General features: G+C 43.5%; 1 protein-coding gene across 1 annotated transcript in view; it reads left to right on the top strand.

Moving 5' to 3' along the window:
- The window catches only part of UTP15 (UTP15 small subunit processome component), a 440177-nt gene that overhangs the window by 39767 nt on the left and 384018 nt on the right, over positions 1-16392 (top strand). The window contains exon 2 of the mRNA XM_069627496.1: positions 1095-1276. Coding sequence (XP_069483597.1) covers positions 1187-1276 — 90 coding nt within the window. The 5' untranslated portion in view covers positions 1095-1186. The remainder of the gene's footprint in view (positions 1-1094; positions 1277-16392) is intronic.

Below are 16392 nucleotides of genomic sequence, written 5' to 3'. Positions count from 1 at the left end.
TCCACCTCCTGGGCTGCTTGAGTGCTCTGTAGGCTCTGGCTTCTCCTTTTATGGTCGCTCGCCAGGGTCTGAGATTCAGCCCACAGCCAGCATATGGCTTTTCCTCTTCCTTTTGCAACTGGTGATCTATACTGTACGAGAGACCACTGCAGGCTTTCAGGTAGCTCCCTCTGGCTCTCACCTCCCCCTGCCCTCCTGTCCCATTGGCTCCCTTTCAGAGTCTGGCTCTCCCTTCGTATCTTTCTCTCTGCACAAGATATAGTGCACTTCTCACTGTAAAGGTGTTATGGCGCCTTAGTTGCTCCAGTCCTCTGGCCCATCTAAATTGATTAGCTCTCTGGGTCTCTCTCCTCGCTATGGGTCCAAAGCTCTATGGCCAACGTCTGCATTTCTACTTCCCTTCTTCTCGACTGAGGAAACCGTGGCTCTTTCGTACTACCTGGTTCTTGTATATACTTATTGATTGGTAGCGGCAGTTGGGTTTAAAGGCTAGATTTGTGTTCTATTGACAGTCTTTGTTGCTAAATAGAGAGGTGGACACGTTTTCACTATGCTTTTATTGATCAACGAGGGAGATGCACTGTTTGTGCATGAATGGGGAGTCTGAATGCGTTTTCATTCCCGGTGTTCAATATACCTCACTTTTGTTCTCTATCGCAAGGTGTCTGCGTGGCAGAGTTGTGGTGAGGCTTGCCTGCCTTCTTTATGTTCGTGGGCACTCTTGCTGCCCAAAGTCTCCCGTTCCCCATAAGAGGCTAGGGTAATGTGACTGTCACAAAAAGCAATAATCCACACTCGATATTGTCCCGATTTGCATATGGTTAATTGTGTGGTTTGTCCGATGAAATCTGAAATGGTCATCTAGCTGAGATGTGTAGTCTATTCTACAAAAGCAAGACAAAAACCCTCTACTCATAAAGCTCACCAGTCTTTTCCCAGTTGGAATACTGTTTCACAAATCTGCATCGCTTGACTAGCTTTTCTGAGGGTTTACCATCCCGTTTCAACTGTATGTTCATGCTGCTTGTTTTGATGGCCATTTAATTTAACTTTTCTATGTGTATTGGTGTACTAATATGTTATTTTCTTTGCAGGTATCTAATTGAAAACTGTCTACGTTTTTGTTCCAAGCACACTTCCCACTGAAGAAGTACACTTTTCTCAGTTGGAATTATTTATTTGCAAAATGGCAAACTACAAGCCAGTAGTGGTTCAGTCCCTTCCTAAGCTTGGAGAAAAAGTTACGCAAGATTCGTTGTACTGGAAGAATTATAAGGTGAGGAATATGGGTGTATTTGTTACAAACTGTCCCCAAAGAGTGCTCCACTTTGATTACCCTACACTTCAATGATCCTTGAAGCAAAGCACATATGGATTTGGTGGGTTCTGATGACCTATCATCTAGGAAGACACTTAATTTGAATGCTTTCCCACTGTGTTTTTTCTGAAGGGTATTGTGAGATTTCTTTGTATTACAATGTTTGGAATGTTCCAGTTTCCTCTGTCTGCCATGGAGTGTACAGAGGAGTGTAATGTATGAAGCATTATGAGATCGAGAATCATGAAAAATGGAAACTACACTTAAATCATGTGAATCCATTCCATTTAACCCGGATTTCTGATTGTACTTAAACCTCTAATGTGAAGCTAATTTTCTAATGGATTGTGCCCTCCCACGTATTCCTCAACTTAGATATTCGTCTTCCAGCTTGCTGCTTTGGATTTTGTTTTTCACTAAAGGGTGCTGTGCTTGAGGCCGAGGCGTTGAATGCCCCTCGAGGGCCTCCGTTGACCATCAACACCATCCATAGTATAAAGGGGTCAAGCCGCACCCGTTAGCCTCAGTTCCGTTTTTCCGATAGCTTGCTTCGTGACACGAGAACAGTGCCTCAGTTCTTCAATCGATTATGTCTTTGTCGAATCCTTCCTCGCCTAAAACTGGCTTAAAAAAATGTCAGAAGTGCAGGAAGAAAATCGATCACTGACCCCTGTTGCCCCCTCCACCCCACCCATTCCCCCCCCCCCACCGTCGGTGCTTGTGCCCTGACCATCGGGTCGACGAGTGTGGTTCCTGTCAGGCAAACAAGGCTCTGAAGGACCATAGAGGTAAACTAGCAGTGTGGAAGGAATCCTCAAAGTCCTCTTTGAGAAAACTAAACGGATCGAGGGATTTGGAGGGGAAGTTTCGTCATAGGTTGAGGAAATCGAGATTGATAGAGGAAATCTTCCTCGTCTTAGTTGAAAAGATCTAAGAAGAGGTGAAACCGATATCCTTCTTCTTCCTCCTCCTCGTCGGCGGACACGAGTGTCCTCCCCTATCCTTCCAAACATGATTCCTCTGAGAAATGGGAGGCTTTCCGCACACCCATGTTAAAGGCATGGTCTAGTAAAATTTTTTATTGTCCCTACGGGTCGGCCATGTTTTTTTAAGCCTAAGTGGCTCGATTTTAGAAAACTTTCCTATGGACCTTACCCGAGTTTTCGTCCATTAAACGCATGCGAAAACAAGCACCAGGGAGCCGCCGTTTTCTGATAATCCTATCTTTTCCCCCATCGCCCTGGCTGACCTGCTTTTGCGGCACTAAATCAATTCCCCCGCCCCCGAGCCTGACATTATCAAAACATTCATATTCCCTGCCTCTCTCTGTGACGTTACTGTGCTGCGTAGGCAAACGCGCCCAGTCGTCTTCTGCGCGACTCCACACAGAACCCGGAAACCCACACAGATCAACTCACAATACAGCGCGCCACAATTCGGAATATGAAACTGTACTTTAAAATGAAACAGCAACACGGTACATTTGGTAAAGTACATTTATTTGACATTCAATGTTTAGAGAATATTCAGCAATTGCCATATGGACTCCGGAAGCCATTTATTTTCTTTTATCTGTATCCGCAATAACTGTTCCGGTTCATCTTGAGTCACGCGCTGTTCCTTTATGGTACACAGGGTGTTCATTTTCGTAAAAAGAATCACTTTGGAAGCACGTTGAACCGCAAGGCTGTTCCATCAACTAGGCACTAGTCCAGCCTAAAGGTTGATATGTTGCTTCTAGACACTAGTACAGCGTAAGGGCATGTGGGCCCTTGGCGATCGTCCCATAATATGGTGATCGTGCTCCAGTTGTTGACACGAAGCTGTAGGTGTCTGCTGAAGAATCCATCCGCCGGTGTCTGGCAGAATGGGATCAAATACCTGTTATGAAAACAAAAAAATTATAATTAGTCTCGCTAGCCGAACTTCATTAATATTACTCATTTTATTTATTACGGCCGATCAGAAACTATTTGCTTGCAAGGATAATTCAATGGAGTATGTTTGTCTCTAAAATCAATGCGAAAAGTAACGAGATAAGTCGAGGCAAACACACAATGATAAACGACAGTCTACATGCGTGAGGAATGATATGATATATGATATGGCATTTGTAACGCGCCTATACTCAAGTGTTTCTAGGCGTGACGAGGCAGGTGGGGAACAAGGGCAGACAGACAACGATCCTACTAGGCCAGGTGTCTTACTGATCGCGCATGGGGAAGGGCTGTACATGGTTAGTTGAATACAAATTAAATAATAGGGCCAGCTGGTGGCAAGTGCAAGGTAAATGCCGGGAGAAGGGGCTGAAGGATACAGAGACAGTCACGTAGTGCAGGTAGGCAGTGCAGGGAAAAGTGGCTGGGCCAAGGACCGAGATCGGTGAGACCAGTGGACCTGCATGCCCATGTGCCCACTACAAACACGTTTTACTTGCTTTTCCTAGCTCTTCATTCATTTATTCATGCATCCATTCATTAAATCTTCATTCCGGTATAAAAGCGTGTAAAGATTTACTTACATTATATTTGAAATTTCCATTGTGTCTCTTCGTAATGCAGTCTGTAAAACGGACCGTGCTCTTGACAACGATTTTTCTTATACTGAACTAAAATGAAACTCGGTCTAGTTTCTGAATTTTCTGCCTTATCGTCTCTTACGTTATTGCGCACTCCCTTCAAATATAGTTCTTTCGGCATGGTCCCTGTCTCAAGGTCAAAAAACAATAGACCCTTATACTTCCAGTGCGACTTGTGGGCCTCATCTGGGCGCTGTCCTTCGCAGTCTTTATTTGCAACATCACGTAGTATAGGCATCTGTGAGAACTTGAAGTTTAGAATCCGTCTATGTAGTGCGCCTCAATGTGCAAATGCGAACTGGCTTCTCTCCCAAATGCCACAGCCCGCTTGGCTGGCGCGTTCTAAGTGCCCAAATTTTGTCCCCGTTGTCTGCGAGCTTTGCAGCCCAAATTGAGACATTTAATTTTTTGCGGAAGGTCAGGGAAAGTATAAAGTACCACAGGAGTTGAGATTTATTGTTTGTTTGTTTGTTTTATTATTTGTAATATGCAAGCCTCCCCTCTGTTAACAGTGCGCAGCATTTACATTTACATGAGATGAGACATGAGAAAAATATATACATACACATATGTGAGGTGAATAGAGAGAATTCAAAGATGACACCCAGCTTGTTCGCCACCCATGGTGGTGAAGGTAGGGGTTAGGTTTACAGGTACACTGTACAATAACATTTATTTACAAAAAGACAATCGTATTGCAATTATTTAAACCGGGATTTGTACTTCACAATCAGCTGTGCTTCGGGTGGGCATGGCACAGTCGCAATGTTCAGTGGCAATGGATCACTGCTCTGCACAGAAACGTCCAAAATTCCAGATCTGTGCTTCTCTAACACAGCAACAATAAGGCCTTTCACAAAGTCGAACTGCATTTCATCATAGATTGGTTTGATCACCCATTGCTTACTTCGTTTTGAAAACACCTTAGTGTAGCGAGACATCCTTACTTTACCCCTAGTCCTAGATTGTTCACGTCCGACATTGCTGTTATGGGCCAAGACCACTAGTAGAGTGCGATGTTTCATGCCCCGAAAGCTAAAATGCAAGCGCTTTGGCCTGTACTTTAGGCACATATTGTGGAACACCTCCAAATCTCCTGTGTGACAGAATTCTGTCAGTCCTCTCAAATCTCTTGATAGAGTTTTGTCGAAAACAATCTTCTCAATGGTTTTGTGTGTCGGTGAAGATGGAATCAACCACTTCTTCTTCCGTGCCTCCTCTGGGGGCAAAGGGCCATGTTCACATTGGTGGAAATGTTCATTTGCTGTCCAGCGGTGAATGTTGGTACAGTGGTGCATCAGTGACGGCCATTTTTCAAGTAGTATTTCCACGGACCCCTCACAAGTTTTTGAGCTCCACCAAAGATGGTTGGTATTAGAATGTGACCACTGCAAAATACTTTCAAAACCTTTTTTTTTTCCCTGCAGCTGAGATTTTCTTATTGATTGATTTAGCAAGATGCCATACGTCACATTGATATTTAATATGTGGAAACTGCTCTCTCATTGTCTTGGCAATTGAAACGTGTCTATCCGTGGCTATGAGGTCGATGTGCATTCCCCTTGATTGTAGATATTCCACTGACTTTATAAATCCTAGTTTCTCCATGGCCACTGACGATGTACATTGTGCTACCTGCACGACCACCGAACTCACAATTTTCTTACTATCCATGTCCTGAAAGTGGTAGGTGCAGTACTTGGCAGAAAATCCAGGGCTGTCACACTGTGCATCGCCGGCTAGCCTGAATCGTTTGCCTTCGAATGTACTTGCTAGAGACAATTGTTCAATTTTCCAAGCATCACTAATAGCCGGAAACAGATAATCACGTTGGTATATGTAGTACAGCGCTTTAGAAATGAAATGGAGTCCCACAAACTGAAAGAAAGCCTCTAACTTTCTAAAACTGGAGCCACTAAAAAGTGATGCAGCTGCACACAGTAGATTGCCTGCTGGCAGTTTCCCCAGTATCGGTTGTGCAGACCATGAGAACCTATGATTTAATCTACAGGCGGCATTTATTTTGACGTTACTGCCTTTATTTGACGAGTCACATTAATCAATGGCTTCCCACATACTTTCCCTCTTATGGAATGCACACATTTCAGCATACTTATAATTTCCATCAAACAACTGTCGAATACAATGTATTTGCTCTCTTTCATTAGACTGTCATCCTGCGTCAACGTTGTTTCGGCCTGTGACGTTGTGGAGATTTCAACACATTGGAAAGCAATATCGCTGATATCAAGTTCTGATACGTCTATGGATGCTGCGGCTGGTTCATTCTCTGTCATTTCGACATCTATTACTTCAACATTGATGGGAGAACACAACAATGTCGACAGGTTTTTTTGGTGGCAAATTTTTGGCGGGTGTAGATTGTGTAAATTGATCTGCAACTACTTCAGAGCTATCTTCAATACATTCAATAACATCTTCTTGTGGTGGTGCGGTCACACTGTAGCTATGGTCCAATGCAACTTTGCTGTAGTCTCCAAACACAGTTAATTCATGTTCTGGCCATTGGACATGAGCATCTCGAGCCTGAACACGCCTCGCCTCAATTAATAGTTCCTCCATAGTGTACACTGTCTGGCAAGCCACATCTCTCATTCGCTTCACTGTCTGTGTGTGTATAGTTCTGACGCCCACGGGTAACTGGAGGAGAGATTGGAAAAGAGATGTTCAGTTTAAACACAAGATGGAGTGTAGTAGAATTGACTGGAAAATAACATAAAATAGTCCCCAGCACAAACTTTTTTTTTAAAGTTATGAACTGTTTGTAACTAACCTTTTTTTGTTTTTTTTTCTTTGCAACTTTTTTGATTCGACCTTCAACATCTGCACGCTGTAGCTCCGATTCGTTTCCGCATGTCCTCCCTTCCTCTTGCGCTGCAACGACTATATTTTCTGTATCCGCATAGACAGCACGGAATGAGGCTCCATCGTCTCCCTGAAACATAGTACTTTCATTACTATGTATCAAAATATTGTTAGCATAAAACACACGTGAGGACGACCACACAGGTACATCTCAATAGCCAAATACGATTTAAACATTGTGTGCAACAATCAAACGACAAGTATTCGACCAGTGATGATCTATTTCGATGGAACTGTCAGTATCCATACCTCTGGCTCTGCATGGACTGCCATGAATGGTTGTATTGGAGAGGAGGCATCGGCATCTCCCTGAAACACAGTACTTGCATTAGTATGCTTTTCAATATTGGAAACACAACACACACTTGGGGTCGACGGCACAGGTACATATAAAGAGATAACCACAAATGATGCATTGTCCAAAAGAATCAAGGAAAATCTAAATATGATCACATTTCATCGACTTATTTCAACGATTCCTTTACATCTGCATCATCTAAATGAGATGTTGTGATTGTGGTGGAAGCTCCGTCGTCTCCCTGAAACACAGTACTTGGATTAGTATGGTTTTCAATATTGGAAATATAACACACACTTGGGGTCGAACGCACAGGTACATATAAAGAGATAACCGCAAATGATGCATTGTCCAAAAGAATCAAGGAAAATCTAAATATGATCACATTTAATCGACTTATTTCTCCGATTTTATTTACATCTGCATCATCTAAATTGGATGTTGTGATTGTAGTGGAAGCTTCGTCGTCTCCCTGAAACAGAGCACTTGCGTTAATAGGGAAGAAAGTATAGCAAATGGAATCACGTTATATGATCAAGCATGATGGAACTGTCATTATCCATACCTCGTGCTGCTGAAGAATATCTATGGATGTTGCAAATGTAGTGCGCACTTCCGAAAGCTGTTGCGCCGATTCGTATACGCAAGGTCCCGCTTCCACTTCCCCTGGAATTACTTGAATGTGAGGCTCTGCATCAAGTGCAGGGGTTGATGCTCCATCAACTGCCTGAAACATAGTACTTGCATTAGTGAGGATTACAATCGTGAAAACATAACACACACCTGGGGTCGACAGCACAGGTACATATCAACGGCTAACCACGAATGAAACATTGTGTAGAACAATCAAACGACAAGAATTCCAGCTCTGATGATGACGCTCGATGGAGCTGTCAGTATCCATACCTCTTGCTGTTGAAGAACATCTAGAAATGTTGTAGATGTGGCGGACGCTTCAGCATCTCCCTGAAAGACAGTACTTGCATTAGTATGGATAACACTAATTATAACCGAAAACAAACACCAGTGGACGATAACTAAGGTGTATATCAATTTGAAAGCACTAACCAAACATTCGGTAAAATGATTACACGATAAAATAAAAATATTACTTGACATGCATAAAACAGGTCTGTAGCGGATTAGCCTAGTAAGATTACCTGATACACGCTAGAAGTGGTTGATAACTGCGACCACGTCAAGGATGTAGAATGTTCTTGCTTCAGATTCAAGGGATAGTCAAGAAGTTGTAAAGGTAAATTAATGATTGATAATGAAATGCCAATATTAAAAATAGCCATGTAAGGCGACAGAATACTTGTAAAATGCTCAATACAGCACAGTTCCCTGTTCCCATATATATATATATTGCGTTTGTGGGTTATGAAATCGAAAAAGAATATATTGGTAAATGTCATTATTCAAAAAACTATACAATCATATCAATATCGAAATTATTACAAGGGATAGAACACCTACAATATCAATTAATCCGTTCGGATACCTACACACTACCGCAAGGCCTAAAGCTAAATCCGGACACTTGACTCACCGGTGGCGGAATGTGGACGAATAGAGTGGGAATAGCGTTTTCGAGCAATTTCCGTGTCGTTCGCAGTTTATTCTTATTTGTTACCCAAGATGCTGTGTACATGTCCAAGGAAAAGTGCCGGCTGCAGATGCGGTATCGATCACCCCTCTTGTCCTGTAAGACTTGTTGGACTCTACTTTCCAGCTCATCCAGTGGATATCCGCAATGTCTGACCCATTCTTTTATTCGATCAACAGTTTTCGGGAATACATGCATTGTAGTGACTTCAGATTTGGCATGGGTCTTCGAAGGGCAACCACTAATCGAACAGGCAGGCATTGTTGATAAATCTGAAAAGTAAATATCGACATTATTATACAATCTTCAAGAATAAAGATTTGATACAAAAGTAAATGAATCATACAATGATCAATGCAAGGTTTGTTTTGGTCGCAGGAACTATACCAGTTCATTATGTGCGGCTTAGTATTTGCATAAGTTGCAGAAATGTATAAATGATGTGACTAAAAACTGAACATGTGACTCATCCCTTGGATGTTCTGTATTGCACGAGAAGGAAACATGCTTACATCATAGACTGGACCCCCGAAGGATGCAATTCGATTACAATTGACACAGATGAAAATAAATAGATCTATTGTTAGCATAGCAATGGAAATTCAAGTCAATAGCAATGAGACCAATGAACATAGCCCTATTGGGTACTCTACTCGCAAATAGATAGAAATTAAAAAATCTGCGAAATATGACCAGGATACATGGCCTTACCTTGACCAACAAACAGTTGGATTCAGCAAGCAGAGCAGTATGTTGCGGGAGAAAAGGTGGATGGCCACAGGTAGCGCACTGATGGGTATGCTCGAAGCGGTCACAGAAGTTCACGGATAGCACGACGACGAGCAGATTAGCATAGATCTCAGTGGTTCCCAGGTAGCACGTTCAGGAGTTGACTTGCAAAGCACAAAGATGTTCTCATGAGACATATCGAGTGGTTTTTAAAGTATTAGAAACTGGGGTGTGTTTGTGAATGAATGACGTATGTATGTCGTGGTATTAGGGGGGCGGCCTGCTTCAAGGGGAGGCCTGCCTGGAGACACGGGGTCTGAGGAGACCATGTGAACAATGGCCCCTTGGCGTGGGACACCTTTTGAAGTGTACATGTAGTTTGGCACCTTGGCCTTTCGCTCCCCTGACAGCCCCCCATGCCAGCGCGCATCCACTGGCGCGAACCGCCTTTGATACAGGGGGTGGGATGGATGGGCCTGGGGCGTGCAGATAAGGCACAGGAAGACTGCTGAATGGAGACACACTTATGTGGATTGCAGGGGGGCGGCCTGCCTCAGCGGAGGCCTGCCTGGAGACATAGGGTCTGAGGAGACCATGTGAACAATGGCCCCTTGGCGTGGGACACCTTTTGAAGTGTATATGTAGTTTGGCACCTTGGCCTTTCGCACCCCTGGCAGCCCCCCATGCCAGCGCGCATCCACCGGCGCGAACCGCCTTTATATCAATATATAGTATATCGCCTTTATATCAATGATAGTATATCGTTGCTTATCAATAACAAATGCCACACACCGGAGATTCTTGTGAGCACAGACCCACACCTCAACCGGTGTATTATAGTGGTCAAGACCCTAAGGCCTGTATAATCCAATGGTAATTGTTAGTATAGATATATGTGTGACTTTTATAGAGACATAACCTACTGAAAGACTTTGAACAAGTGTTATTTAGTGCATGCATTATCGAGAATATGTTATGTTAGTTTAGATAGATAGTGACCACCCTGCTTCACAGCGACTAGACCTTCACCCATTCGGAGCACAGATGTCTGACGTCCATCCTTGAATGGAGACACACTTGATTAATTTAAAAAATCGAAACAAACGTTGTTAAAATATATGTGGTGGTTTATTTTGTATCTTATTTTCATGACACAAAAATACAAGACTTTAAAGATTATACAGGTCAGGTTGCAGCACAGCGAGAGAAAATCCCCTGTACTGACCGCTGTCACTCGGGAACATTTCTCTAATGGCACGAACGGCACAGGCGGGTATCACTCTTCGAACGCGGTGTCCAAGCCTCCCGTGGAGCCACCATGTAAAGGAACGATAGGCCACCAGCCTGTACCACCTGTGAAAAGGAATGAAAAAAACTGTTTTTAAATGACCAAGATAAGTTTAATAAACGTTTGTTGTCAATGACAATTCTTGTAACTAATGGCATTCTGCACGGACAAATGCTATCTAGACAATGCACACTATTGAACGACTTACATGCGTTACAATGATATGTAGATGTAATTTTGGATACAGTAGAAGATCATGAAATAGGAGTGGCATGACAAGCAGAGTATACTTACTCGTTACTCTGATTACGAGGACGAACAGTTGCGCGAAGTTCGTGCATAAGCACCATCATTATTCTCAACACGGCCCGTATGAGGCAGGCTGCCCTGAAGTCTGGCAGCTTGGTGATGCATTGCGGTCGTGGCTCGCCTTCCGAAATGTAGGCCAGGCATCCCGGGTTTTCTCGGCAGCAGCAGTTCTCGTCCTCAGTTGGCATTAGCTCGCACCGATTGCATGTGCACCAGGTGGAGACGCCGTCCATTCGACTAGGCCCAGGCTCTTCATCTGTTGATTCGTCCTGCCAATTGCCGTCCGAATCCCCATCGTTTTCGCGTGCTTCCCTTTCCAGTAGTTCCTCCTCGGTATACTCGGGCTCGTACATGTAGGGCATTATTGTAGCCATTGTGTGGTAAACAGGGTAAAATAATTTACCGAGATGGTACAGGTGTTCACACGGGCTACAAGCGGCGAAGGTAGCTGACCAGAGCACTGAAACGAGTCACAGAATACGCAAAGTAACACAGAGAGAGGAATGCAATCGAAAATCTGCTGCTGTGTCTTGTGAAACGGTCTGTTTATACTTATTGAGCAAAGAGGCGTCCTGCCATTTCCTTGGCGACACGTCATTAGCTGAAGCGCAGCGAATGTTGACACGAGACGTGCTTTGGCGTTGGGAAATGGGCGGTACGAGTCTGCTGATGACAGGCTCAGGGGCGGGGGAATTTATTTAGTGCCGCAAAAGCAGGTCAGCCAGGGCGATGGGGGGGGAAAGATAGGATTATCAGAAAATGGCGGCTCCCTGGTGCTTGTTTTCGCGTGCGTTTAATGGACGAAAACCCGGGTAAGGTCCATAGGAAAGTTTTCTAAAATCGAGCCACTTAGGCTTAAAAAAACATGGCCGACCCGTAGGGACAATAAAAGATTTTACTAGACCATGCCTTTAAACATTTTCGAGAACGCAGTCCTGACCCCCCTTGAAAAAACCACGTGGAGACCATGCTCCTACTCACTCCAAAAGTGACAGGGAGGTCAAAGACCAGATGCCTGATATCCGACGATAAATCGTCGAGGGTGTTGTCGGAGGATATATCCCAGACACCTAGTATAAAATCAGACCTACTGGTGCATAAATCAGAGGTAACACTGGGCAAGATGGCGTCGGGAACCCACCCACCATAAAAGCCCATGTCGAAGGCTACTTCAACGCATCTTTCAAAGGCGCTCTCGAAGCCGACCTCGATGACTTTGATGCCACTATCGAGACCATCGCTAATTCTGGCGCCAAAATCGGCTCCCTTGTCGAAGCCAAGAGTGCTGCCGGTTGAAAAAGTGTGCCACCCTCAGCCTAGACAGGATTTCTTCAGATCTATGTCTTGAATTTTTGAGGAACAATCCTCCGAGAAGGATGTTACTCCAGCTGGAGTAAAACTTTGGACTAGGGATGTCCCAGAAGAATTAGTAGACCCTAATTCGAAAATAGCGGATTTAAATGAATGCCTCCAGACGGCCCGTGGCCTGGATACCTCCTGTGAGGTAGTGTTACGCGCACCTGGTCTCTGCAGAGGCGTTGGGACATGGTTGCAGCCCTCCCGGGGGTGAGGTCGCTCGGGTCCATCTTCGCCCTCTTCGCTTATGTGGTGACTGGTGGTAATGGGTGATGCTGCTCCTGTTAATTAGTTCTGGCGAGCGCTCCTTCCTGCTTCTTCTGGCAGGGGCGCTTGTATGATCTGTACCGAGTTCCTTCACTGGTCCCTTGCATGTGGTAGTCCAGTCCTGCTGCGACTAAGCCACTATACTTCAGGTAAGTGTTCCTGTTTGCCTTTGTTATAACTTGGCTGTAAAAGAGCCCCCAGATGGACTAAGGGCTCATTCAACTAGGGGCATGCCAACTTCAACGGCTCTTCAGAGGCGTGTCCCAATGCAAGACATTTGTGCAGTGGCCACTTGGTCGTCCTTGCATACCTTTGTGAAACATTCTTGCCTGGATTCAACGTCTGGATAAAGCAGTCCTACAGTCAGTGCATGACTTACTTTTTCCATCTGATACTCCCTCCTCCAAATTCATACTGCTGTGGGAGCCTATCTAAGATGAGGAATACGTGGGAGGACACAATCCATTCGAAAAACGAGTTACTTACCAACTGTAACGTTCTTTCGATTGGATGTTCCTCCCACGTATTCCTCATGGACCCTCCCATCGTACCCCACCATACAGTTTACGCCAGTTGCACTCTAAACTCCTTCAGAGCCAAAGGTCAATAAAGCCTGGTCAACTGATGCAGCAAATAACATTGTAAAAACAGAACTGAGGCAAACTGGCGCAGCTCGAGCCCTTTATACTATGGATGACGTTGATGGTCGACGGCGGCCCGCGAGGGATATTCAACACCTCGGCTTCGAGCACAGCGCACTATAGTGAAAAAATGTTTCCGAAGAAGCAAGCTGGAAGACGAATATCTAAGATGAGGAATACGTGGGAGGAACATCCAATTGAAAGAATGTTACAGTTGGTAAGTAACTTGTTCTTCTGTTGCTGCACATCTAAAATGATTTCCTGGGCATTTTTAACCACAACAAAACCTTCAGGTGATCAGCAGTTCCTTAAATCCAGCTTTCAGACTTGCAGATTGCAGTGCACCTTTTTTCTGCAAATGGCAAATATGGTGAACATTTGATTTCTCAATTTTGATATAAACCTAAATTACCCTGTTTTGAAAGTTTTGCTTGGAGAATGTGTTTGCCGTGATGTAAATTGTTGGACCAACGTAGTGCATCACATTTTGCTCCAATTAGCCATTTCACTTGTTGGCACTGCAGATACTGTGACAAATTGTTCACCACTTAAGAAGATTGGCATAGAGAAAGGCTTCCTAAGCAACATTTTGGTCTTCCGGTTGGTGCTACTCATCAGAATTAAGCTGTAAATACCTCCTGCCTGTTGACACTGTGAGGATCTGACACTACCACAGTTACAGGCCACCTGTGGTCCAGTAACCATTGAATCATAAAGAAGTTACTTTTCCAGTTGATGCGCACATCCGCTTATGTTGAGCTGTTGACATTTGCTGTCATTTTAACCTTCAGCATGCCGCTAGCAAGCTTGCATTTTCTGGAGTAATAATTAAGATATTGCCCTACCACCATCTGTCTTAGCTCTGCAGAATGCTTTTGACTTCCATTTGGACCCCGTACAATGCACTGATGCCAACCATTATGACCAATAGTTGCTACTACAATATATAGACCACTGTCATGGACCAAAGCGCAACCCATAGTTTTGAGGTACATGAAATGTTAGAATGACCTTCTAGCCAGTGTTCAGTGTTTTTTTATTTTGTCATGCATCTCTTCTGGGTGCCTTTGTGAAAGGATTCACATCAGTTGAGTCCTAACCATCTGTAATAGAGTACACATTTGCTTGTAGGCAAACCTCAATTTAAATGATTTTCTAAGGACCAATTGTTAGTGAAGCTTTTCCAAGTTGTTTGAATTTCTTACATGTGGCTGTCTCACACCAGCTCTTATGATTATGTAATGGCCACGTGTGTCCTTTTTACATTGCACCATTTTTTATAATTTTGGTGAGTGTATGACCCAGGGCGGAACATGCAGAGCGGTTAAATTATGCCAGTTCATCATCTCCTCATTTTCCACTACTTGCGTCAGAGTCGTGGGCAGACCATGCATGTAATAGCTCTTAGAGTGGTTTCTACTTCATGCTTCCTTATTCTCTTCCTCCTATTGCGGTTCACACATACAACTTTCTAGACGGCTGATCATTGGCTCTCACTTGTGGCAGTTGGCTTGGCATTCCCAGATTATAGACCTGTGATTTGTATAAAGTGCCTAACAAAAACTCGACCTGTCAATTTTGGCCACTTCACGGGATCCCCGAGTACATCTCTGGGCCTTTGCACAGCTATGCTTCCACTAATTCCAGCACTTCTATGGTACCAAAAGCCACCATCACTGGAAAATGCTAGTTACCACAAGTCTTTTTACTATTCTAGAGCAGTATTGTGCCCGAATCACTGCCTGCCATATCTCGCTCTCTCTCACACACGCTCTCTCGCTCTCTCTCGCTCTCACTCTCTTGCTCTCTCTCTCGCTCGCTCACCCTCACTCACTCTCATTCACTTTCATTCACTCTTTCTCTTTCTCTCACACCCCCCACCCTTTCTTCTTTCATAGTCTCATAGTATATTCTGTGTTGGTTCTGTGTGTCCCTATACTATTCATGCTTCTCTCTTCTCCACGGATTGCCCTGTTTTTCTTTCCTCGTCCTCCAAAGAATCAGACCATGTACCGGTACTGTGAAAAGACTATGGTGGTGTTTGGCATAGTATAGTAGTTTCACACCACAATATGATTAGTTGGGGACATGCACTACTTTCTTCTGCACAAAAATAAATTTTTCCGATCATAAGTTTCTTTTCTTTAAGACAGTATAAACAAAGAGCACCATCTTCTAAACTACATGCAGCTTTGTAAAGAACCTGCATGTTTGTTCTTTCTCCCCTCTGAAAAACGTTGCAGTGACAGCATCAGCAGTAGCAGTGAGTGTAGTGCCTGACGTATTTTGCAAACCTTAGCACAGCCAGACACAACCACTAAACCATTCGACAAAATAACAGTCATACTAATTATTGGACTTATTTCAGTTGGGTAATAGCTACACAAAGTGGCATACAGCTTCTTAACCCTCACCTTAAAATTATACAAGAAAAGAAATGCGTGCTCACACTATCCCATTAATTATTTGCTCAAATTCCCTGCTTTGTGATAACTTGTGAACAGCCTGTTCTTGTTTTCACTTTAATTTGTTTTTGAGAAATAATCAAATAAGATCAACAGAAGGTCATAGAGCTACATAATAATTTTGTATAAAAACAGAATTATAAAACAACAAACAGTAATAACAATTTTATACATTTTTGAAAGGTTTGGCCAATTGAACAAACAGCACAAATGCTGAACTAGTTTTCTTCGTATCGGGTATTACTAAAAAGTAGTGAATATTTAATAAAATGGAAAATAAAATAAAATGTGCACTTAACAAAACAATTATGAAGCCAGAATGTAATGGCACTGCGATCATAGATTGATGTTAAAATATGGCTCTTTCAGATAGGTAATTCGCAGTGATATGAGAAGGAGCTGTATGAGCAGTAAATTAGGGTGTCCTTATGTTTTGGAAGACACTAGATGGTCCAGGCATAAAGTTTGACATGGTATACAATTCCAGCTGGTTAGTGTAGTGTTGGGTGTGAATGTGGGTTGGGTTGAAGTAAAAGACGAAAAAGTATTCTAAAAGTGATATTTATGCCAGGAGTCCATGCTACTTTGTTCATTTACAATTCCAAAGGGAAACCATAAACTGCTCTGTTTGGAAAGGGATGGAGTGAC

This window comes from Ambystoma mexicanum, chromosome 6p, assembly GCF_040938575.1.
Source record: "Ambystoma mexicanum isolate Mex_15411 chromosome 6p, UKY_AmexF1_1, whole genome shotgun sequence".
Lineage (NCBI taxonomy): Eukaryota > Metazoa > Chordata > Amphibia > Caudata > Ambystomatidae > Ambystoma > Ambystoma mexicanum.
Note: the sequence above shows the minus strand (reverse complement) of the source record. Positions and strands in the feature narration are given on the sequence as shown.